At 33.4% G+C, this 9927-nt stretch overlaps 1 protein-coding gene across 2 annotated transcripts in view; it reads left to right on the forward strand.

The window, feature by feature from the left end:
* Trp1 (translocation protein 1) overlaps positions 1–9927 on the forward strand; it is a 28829-nt gene extending 18902 nt beyond the window's left edge. For both annotated transcript variants that reach the window (XM_081741392.1, XM_081741391.1), the window contains exons 6-8: positions 1817–2003; positions 6519–6652; positions 8973–9927. In XM_081741392.1, the coding sequence (XP_081597518.1) occupies positions 1817–2003; positions 6519–6652; positions 8973–9102 (451 nt within the window). In that variant the 3' untranslated portion in view covers positions 9103–9927. The remainder of the gene's footprint in view (positions 1–1816; positions 2004–6518; positions 6653–8972) is intronic.

Genomic DNA, 9927 nt, shown 5'->3' on the forward strand with positions numbered 1-9927 from the left:
AAAGTACGAACGGTGTTGTCCACCATAAACTCGTGTGGCGTCTGGCTTAGGTTCGAGCAAAGGACACCTCACCAGAGCTGACTGCATCATTCATTGACTTTTAAAAAAAAATGAAATACAAAAAACATGTTCGTAAGATATCTTGTCATTCCTTTTCTGTGTACTTCTGAAATCGTTAGATCTTGTACTAAAAATTTCCAGTTAGCTTAAGTAATCGGTTGAACAAACTATTTCGGTTGCAGTTGGTTCATGTAGGTTTTCTCGGGATACTTCCGTTCTGTTTCCTTCCACATTCTCATTCTATAATTTGTTCCATCATCATTCACTTGTCATAAGCATCCGTCTCCCTTAGCCTAAAGAGTATAAACGTGGTACGTTAAAACAATTTTATTTCATCAATATTAGTTAATTTTTTAAAACTAAAGGTTCGCGCATAGGAAAACAAATTAGTTACCAGAAATTAATAGAAAAACATTTTTAAATACAAACAAAAAACAAAAAAACATACTGTAAGCGCTTTCGCTGACAATTCATCATTTAGAGAGATGAGGAAAGAGAAAACAGAATTTTTAAAGAAAAGAGGATTTGCGGAGTAATATCACATTTGGCGCCCATAACAGTTTTCAGTACAATATGATATTGCTAACAGATTGATAGTTAAGGTAGATGACTTACGAGACAGGTCAGTCGGTAAGAGAGCCCACCAATCTAATGGCCTGATGAATCAACAATGGAAACACTTAAAACGTAATTCCCTTTTATTTATGTTCTCATAATATATATATAGAAAGAGTATGGACTTTGAAGGCGACTGTACTTATTTCAAAACTGTACAAGTACCTTCCTCTGATGAATGTGGAATATATTACAACGGATTTTTTTAAAAAGATAACTTCTTAATATTTTAAATTCGAGACCCTCTTCAAGTTAATTCTGTTTGTATGGTTCAGCCTTTAAAACAGTCATTTCTAACTGATGTGTCGTTCAGTAGTTCTATATGGTACGAGCGACATTTTAGAATTCAGAATCCTGAGGCATTTAATAATTAGTTAGAATAAATTTTGACAGACTATCAACCATCTTCTCCAATGGCAACAACAATGCCCACTACTTCATAGTAGTTATAGTCTTAAACTACTGTGATTTATGTTATTAATTATTTAAAAAAATAGCAAATGTGTGTCGATGTCGTGGCCGTTTGGTAAAACATGTCGCCTCTGAAAGAAAGTTGATAACCACTGCTTTAAAGGATTTATTTATTTTTTTTTTTTTTCAATGGATGTTATCGGTTAAATTGTCCCAAGTGTTACAAGCTCTCTAATGTTTAAGCAAACTATTTAGAAGATAAATAAGATTGTTGATGTTGGTTTGAAACTGTGAGTTTACTATTTTTAGCCAAAAGTTTGATACCACACTTAACCACTCAGCGGTTGTAACGTATTGACATGTCATGCGATACGAAACACAGTGAAGTTGATGTCAGTGAACATCAGGACATAACTCAGTTCTCACCAAACGTTTATGTTGTGCATTTTCAGCTTTTACTGACATGATTTTGTACATTGAAATGGACTGAAGGAGGCAGCATAGAGATTTGAATACCTACTGCAGGATCGCAGCAGGCGAGGAAAATCAACCACTTGAGTAGATAATACACATATAGGAATAGCAACATATATGGTGAATTTAACGCTAGTTCCACACTAAAATAATTTGTCCTTCCTTTCTACACGCACCTCGTAAATAATAATGTATATAAAGCTTCTCATATGATGTGAGTGAGGTAGAACTAATATGAAATACTTTTTTGTTTCAGGAAAGGAGTGTATTATTTGAGCATAGCAGCAGCAGGGTTCCTGGTTTTCATTATAGCGTTGGCTATTTTACGAGTAATTATTTTCTGCTTAGTTTGGGTTTCGTCTTTTGGCAAGCATCATTTTTGGATATTCCCTAATTTGACAGAAGATGTAGGATTCTTAGCATCTTTCTGGCCTCTATGGAAAGTAAGAAATTGAATTTTTACTTAACTTTAATACTCTTACTGTAGTAATATTTGTGTATTAAAAATATTAGTACTTACGTATATAGAGTGAAATTTTCTGTCAATGATTTCTACTGCAATAGGTGATTTTTTTTTTTTTTTTTTTTTTTTTTTTTTTAATAAATGAAGTAAATTGGGAATCAGTTGAGAACCCTATGCAACACACACAATTTTACAGAAATAAGACCAGCTAACTTTACTAATTTGTGGCCGCTGAATTTGAAAATAATAAAATTTGAAGATTAGCGCTTGTTTTTCAGTGACAGCCTTGGCCTGGAATGACTGTTTTGCACTAAATTTTTAGTTTTTTATAATACTGTATCTTCATGTTATTGACTATCCTTACTGCACATGTTTTTATGACGTTACATAATATTTGCGTCTGATAAGATTTTTAGTTCGTATAAGTTGTAGGAAAATTGTAATTTTTATACTGTGGCTAATGACGCTTCCATGTGTTTCCAAGATAATTGTGCTGTGGTAGTTTCATTTGGTATTCTTATACTATAGGGAAGTACAAAAATAGAGAAGTATAACACTTACACCATCCCTTTCCATTACTACTCGCAAATCTTTCTAACTTTCTTGTTTTTTTAAAAAAAAAAAGAAAGAAAAAAAACTTGTGTTTCATTTCTACTCAAGCAGTTAGTCAATCCGTAAATGCTATCGACAGTGGCGTATTTACGATTTTGTTTCGGGAGGGGCTTTGCTAACTTTCGGGGGGGCTTTGCCTGAAAATGTGAAAATTCTGCAAGATATTTCATATACTTTACTATAGTAAGTAAGATTTCGGGGGGGGGGCTTAAGCCCGGAAGCCCCCCCCCCTAAATACGCCACTGGCTATCGACGATGTTGAAAACTTTAAACAGTATTATCAGCTTAGTTGCAGTCTGTCTTCTCGGACCCCAAATGGTTTCTTAGCGATAATTGAACAAAACTGAAACTAGAAACAATCTTGTAACGCCATCTGTATAGTTAGTAACTGCTCGATAGCGGAAAATAAACCATTGCTATTTCTATATTTGAAATTTGTGGTTTTATTACCATTCATATATTGACATCTTTGTCACTGTAGAATCAAAATATGCCTTGTTAAATAGTTTCCTTTCACCTTTAAACTTCAAAATCAAAGGAAGGAGTGTTTGGGACTGACGGGTTCTCGGAAACTACAAAGCAGGGTGGAAAAAAATCATGATTTTTTTTTTAAAAAAAAAATCATTTTTGTTGATTTTTTGTATTTAAATCGATTTTTTTGATTTAAATCAAATCTTTTTCCTCGTATAATACAAATCGCGAACTGAAGAAAAAGCATTAGGAATTAGTATTAAATGCTAATTATGCCATTTAAATGAAAGTATTGGGGTTGAATTTTGAATTATCCCCAATCGTTAACCTATATCAATCCCAAACAATGTTTCTTAACCCTTTTAAATTATGGCTCTTTTTAAAGGTAAATTATAGACTTTCAGTCAAGCAGCTACAGCATCATCCCAATTTATCCTAGGATCATGGTACATTCATCACTCTCTTTAGAATAGAACAGCTTTTGAAACGGTAACATTTACATTTCCCTATCATGTCCCTGAAGCGGGAAATTTTGAGAGTAATCGGCATTTAAAAAAAAAATGATTCCCTCTGGATTCCCCTGTGTTAACGCACAGATCTCAAAATCAACTAGGAAATACTAAGGGCTGTACTAAATGTGTAAACAAAATTTCAAGATTCTATCTTGAGTAGTAAGGGTGAGGAAGCTATTTAACAATGAGCTAAGAACATTCCCACAATGCCCCAGATGACCCGGATGTAATATAAAGATTTCCTCAGACATCCCTATTTATCCTAGGATCATGATTTGTACATTATTCTCTTCAGAATAAAACAAATTTTCAAACGGTACACTTCAAATGTCTCCATCATGTATCTGGGGCGGGGAAATCACGAAAAAAGGAATTTTCTGTTAAAAATATCTTTTTTCTTAAATTTTTACCTCTGTGGACCCCTCCCCCTGTTTTAAGGCAGAGATCTGAAACAAATCTGAAAAATACTGAGGGGTGCACTGAGTAAATGTGCAAAATTTCAGTCTTGTAGGTGCAAAAGTAAGCCCGCGAAAAATAATATTCCCCAAATACCCCAGATTCCCGTATAGAACAGAATCTCAGGTAACAGTTTCCTGAGACATCCCTATTTATCCTAGGAGCATAGTACGTACATCATTTTCTTCAGAATGAACAGCCTTTCAAACGGTACCATTCATATGTCTCCATCTGAGGCGGGAAAATCACGAAAAAAGCTATTTTTGTTAAAAATATCCTTTTTGAAACATTTTTGCTCTCTGGACCCCGCTGCTTCCACGCAGAGATCTGAAAACATCTGAAAATTATAAAGGGGTGCACTGAACGAGTGTGTAAAATTTCAGTCTTCTGAATGCAAAATGTAACCCGCCAAAAAATAATAATAATACGCATAACAAAAAATATATATTGTTAAATTTATGACTTCATCACACACTATGCTTCAACGTAGAAAGGCATGGAAGCATATGTAACGTGTTCTAAAATGCCTACAGTCTTGAAGAAAACGAAGTAAAAAGCCTTATTGGTACTTTTTAATCGAATAATGAAGATTCTACCCTATCACCTAAAAATAGGTGATCAAGGTTAAGCATTACGGAAAAAGTACAACAACGTTTATCAAAATGACACTTTTTTTTTCACAAAAGTTACTGATATTTGGCAAGGGCCTATTTTTAAAAACTCAGAACTAGCTTGCGGTATGAAATACATGAATTTTGCCTAAAGTTATAAAATTAACAAAAAAAAAAAAAAAAAAAAAAAAAAAAGAGAGAGAGAGGTGATAGGACCCCTCTAAATACGCCCTATTATCTGGGAACAAACAAACAGACACGTACAAAAAAGAATTTTCGTCTTAAATGTCGATGGTAATTTCTTCGTGAAATAGTTAACGATTTTAAAACCCAAACCCAATGTTACGAAAAGAAGAAAGCATGATTCCGTTACCTGTTCAAAACGGGATTTTCCCTAATCATCCTCTGCATGACACTTGTTTTCATACTATACTGTACATTTGAATCTCATTGTATTATGATTATTAACTTCCATAATCGAAATAACAGAACAGAAACGGGATTTTACTTATTTTCACTTTAAATTAATTTATTTCGGAATTCGATTTAAATCAACGATTTTTATTTAAAAAATCAAGTGATTTAAATCAGTCTGATTTAAATCAATCCACCCTGCTTCAAAGCATCTTGTTTTTCCTTATCTTTTTGAATATCTAACAGGAATGCTAAGAAGTGAGCGTAGAAGAGAGCTATATTGTAGTGATATCTGAATTTGGAAAGTACCTGCTTGTCTTTTGTTTGCTGCAATTCAAGTTTGAGGTTTTTCCATAATCTTACAATGTCTTCTATAGTGCACTTCTTGTTCTGCACTTCATCAAATGCAATAGTCATAGGTTTAAGAAAACGTGACACATAATCAATAAGTAGTCAGCTTTCTTCGCATACTTGCGCAACTGTTGATCAACTGTTAACACACTCCTCCAATCAGTCTACAAGACTTCCATCGTACTCTGTTATAAGGGTAAGTTTAAGTTACCCAGGTTCTCTATATACCGCACTCATATACCGCACTTGAAGTACTTTACAATACTGATTGTATGTTCTTTTATATTAGGAGACAATGACTGCATATCGTAAGCAGGTAAATTTAATGCATGAGCTGAATAACTATATATAATAACATATCTTATCTGCCTCGTCTGTTTGTTGTCGCATCTTCATAACATGCATTACGCAGAAGGTGTCCAAATGGAGTGAAAAAAAACTAAATTGGCTTATTTTAAAAATGTTAAAACCATGCTGATTCACATTACTTAACCGTACGTACAACAAACTTAGGAGGTTTTAGTTGATAAAACAAAATTTTGGCGGATATCACCAATACACTCACTAAATTTAGATTAGCAGAACAAATTTTTATTTGAATGTAACTAACCAATAAACTTTTTTTTTTTTAATTATCGACCCACGTGACTCTAAGGAAGACGCCGATAATGATGAAATTAGGAGGAAACGGGACGGTGTTTGTCCACTACAAAGACAACTTAGCGGGAACTGGTATCGAACTAAAGACCTCATGTGTCAGAGATAAGTGCTCTGCCACTGAACCATTGCGGCGGTTGCCCCTTTAACCTGAAATCCCAATTAAATGTAAACTCATCTGACCGAACGCGAGATGTGAAGAATATAAAATACGGGAAAACAGCGTTTATCTGTTTTCTCACTTTATAAAATCCTCTAGCTAATTTATGCTGGGGAAAAATTAATCAGCACTTTAGAATTACTAGAAAACAACTACACCAAGCATTATGTAGAAATAATATTTGAATATTGTATTGTTTTTTAAAAAGGCTAGTTAATATATATTCTTATATGTATTCATTTATTTTCCAGTATGAATATAAAGGAGGTAGTTCAGAAGATGATAAAAAATCAATAAAGAAAAAGAGAAAAGAAAAAGATTCAGATAATGAAGAAGAGCGAGAAGTAGAAAAATCTGAGGAGAAAGAAGAGGAGCCCTTGGAGAGGTAAGAAAATGTTTTTCGTGTTGTATATTGTTACTAATATTGGATTTCTTGGAGGAGTGTTCGAATACGTATTCTTTATAGTAATAATGATTTACATCTGCACTAATGATATTAAGAGCATTTTGTAATTTTATTTTCAGTCTACCTAAAGAAGCTATAGGACACATATGCATAGGTCTCACCTTTTATCTTCGTGTTTATTACTTTCATTTAATGTATCCTTCCTCTGTGGGAACGTCTCAGCACTATTTTTACTACTGTATCACCGGATCCTTACTTTTACATCTTGAATTGTAAACAAGTCCGTCGCGAAGTTGCACAAAACCATAAAGAACACTTTCAGAGTGCATTAGTTTTATACATTGGGACAGGGAACTACTGGTGAATTTGGCTGGTAGAGAAACTGTCGATCTGTTACCAGTAATTATTACAGAAGTTAATCATGAGAGATTCATTGGTAAACCTATTTTCCATCATCAAGATAGGAACATATTGCTTGTACTCTAGGCCATTCACTTGTTCTTGATGGCAGTATGTTGTAATATTACTTCCTGTAATATGGGTCATACCAACGGTGCTTGCGTTTTGCTGCAACAGAAGGTCCAGAAAGATCTGCATCTCCCGTGTGCAGACATCACGTTTATCTATTGGTTGTAACGTCTGAATTTGATAAGTGTGATGTATCTTTTACATCTGGACCGGACGTTCCCATATTTAAGCGTTTTCAGATCAAGTGGTCCAAAATAGATAGCGATAATGCCAGGAATTTCCGACGCAGTTGTAAGCAACATTTCCGAGATTCTTTGCTTTAAATTCTCTAGAAACAAGATAATGCAGAGAAGACAATAAGGAATTATTACAACTAACCACCATATTCCTTGTTGCCATGTCTCCTCGAGTAATTTATTTCCTTTCGTTTGCTTGGAGAATTTCATGGGATGAGGGAAGGTGGATGGAGAAAGCAATCTACTCCTTGAAAATATTCCTGTGACATCAAAAATTTCGTTTAACGATGCAAGAAGAAACAGACCTTCGAAAAGTATTTTTCTGGCAGACTGTGTGCAAGCTTGGTTTAAGTGTGCTTGAGTATCCCATTGTAAGATTGCAATTTTTATAAGGTTCGTAGTTATAGTAAAATAGATGCTGAATTATTGAAGCAGCTTTTCTATGTTTTCCGTTATATAAGGTATTTGTCGAAGGAACATGTAGTGTTGGCATTTTTTGACAATGAAGTTAGCATAGTGGAAAAACGAAAATTGGTTAAAATTAAAGCTGTTACGGAAAATATGAAACAGCAAAAGGGTTGAGGTATGTAGTGGCGTGAAAGAAATTACAGTGTAAAAATAAATCAGTGATATTTTACAAGAAACACATTTCGTTGACATAAAAAAAAAAAAAAATCCAAAAAAGTTCCGTTAGTGTGATCCGATTTCGTGACCAAATAACGAGATCACTATTTTCAAGGAAAGAAAGTAGTTAAATTCTTCCACGTAACGATACAACAGAATAAGGTGGCAAATTAATAGAAGTATAGTTCAACGTCCTTACGAAAAATGAGGAACAAAAAAAATCAGTTTCTTTGCAGATAGTGTAGGACTACAAACAGTCTTTTCTGGATGCAACAAAGGTAAACTATGTAGCAAACAAGATTGAAAACTTCCCATACCGCTACTATATAAAGGATATTTCAATTTATTCCATGTTTCCTCATATTTGTAGTCTATAGCGAAACAAGGATTCAAATTTGTCTAGCAGTTTGTTTCAGGGAAGACATTCCTTCTAAAATTCTTACAAATCCACTATTCGTAACTAGATATAAAATAACAGAGCTTTTCATTTTCCACACGTGTAGTAACACTTGACATTATTAAATTAATTTTAAAAGCAATATCAAATTTATATTTGTGGTGAAAAGCTTCTCGAAAATGTCACATGACCCAATTTCGACTTGACCCAAGAGGTGCAGATTTCAAGATGACCGCCATAATGGTATTACACAAAATTGAGGTACAGTTCTACCTCAACTACTTTCATCCTATATATGGTATCATTCCCTTCAGCCGTTTTTAAATTAAAGGGGTGTATTCTAGACTTTTTCCACATACTATGTACTGCAAACACATTCAAAACTTTAGGTCTTTGAAGCATCGTTTAATATTTTACAATAGAGCTAATGTTTCTCATGGTTTACTTTTGTCTGATATGGAACAATTTTAGAGGATTGGTCTAAAAGAATTTCAAAATTTATTTTTCTTTATACAAATAAGGATCATCCTAATAAGCAAATTTATTTAAGCTATTTTGTATTTCCTTTCTTCAGATCTCCTGAAGGCTCTGAGAAGGAACAGGATCATTCAGAAAGTGAATCGGAGAGCAGTCAAAAGTCTCAAACGGGGAAGGATTTTGAAATGGTTGAGAAAGAGGAGGTGGAATCAACAGGTTGCAGTTAACTATTATAATTAATACTTCAATCCAAGCTCTGGTTGATAACGATGGAGTGCTATCGATTGTTTTAGAATTGTCGTATAACGTAACGTTTTCCATTATGTGTTGACGTCTCAAACATTTTACGTTTATTTAAAAAAAAAAATATACAAATATATCATATGTTTTATTGTATTATTATAGATCGTTTTGTTAAAATTGTTGAAAGCTTGGCTGTTAAGTAACCAAATATGAAGTCTACTGCGACTTTTGATATAGTAAAGAAAACAAAAAGTATTTGATAAATGCAACAAGCCGTGAAATCGTCATTTAAGTTTTTTGAAGATTGAATAGATATAAACATGTTGCCCATTCCGTGAGAGTCTGTATTCTGTACAATATGTTATTTATATATATATATATAATGATATACATATAAAACTATTCTCTTCATAAGTATCATTTCTTTATATACGAAAGTATTCATTATTACATTGCGGTTATCTTACCTGAACTGAACTTTTAATAGTGAGAACCTTGTCACCTCGGTACTGTAATTTTGAGTTGGTATTATTGTTTTTTCTTATAAAAGGAAACTACAATGGATGGTCAAACGACGTTGTTCTTAGTTACATAGGAATCTATATTTAAAGTTACTGGCGACTTTGAAAAATGGAAAAGTCTTTTTTATTTTTGGAATGATTTTTACAAAGCTTTTGTACTGTTCTACTGTGATTACCATGAGTTTAAGTAAAAAAAAGAACATTTAACTATTTTCATTCAGCATCCTGGGGAATGCTGGCGCATGTATATTACGATATCAATAAAAAGTTTGAGTATTCCCATCCATA

Source organism: Thermobia domestica, chromosome 15 (assembly GCF_964235325.1).
Source record: "Thermobia domestica chromosome 15, izTheDome1.hap1.1, whole genome shotgun sequence".
NCBI classification, from domain to species: domain Eukaryota; kingdom Metazoa; phylum Arthropoda; class Insecta; order Zygentoma; family Lepismatidae; genus Thermobia; species Thermobia domestica.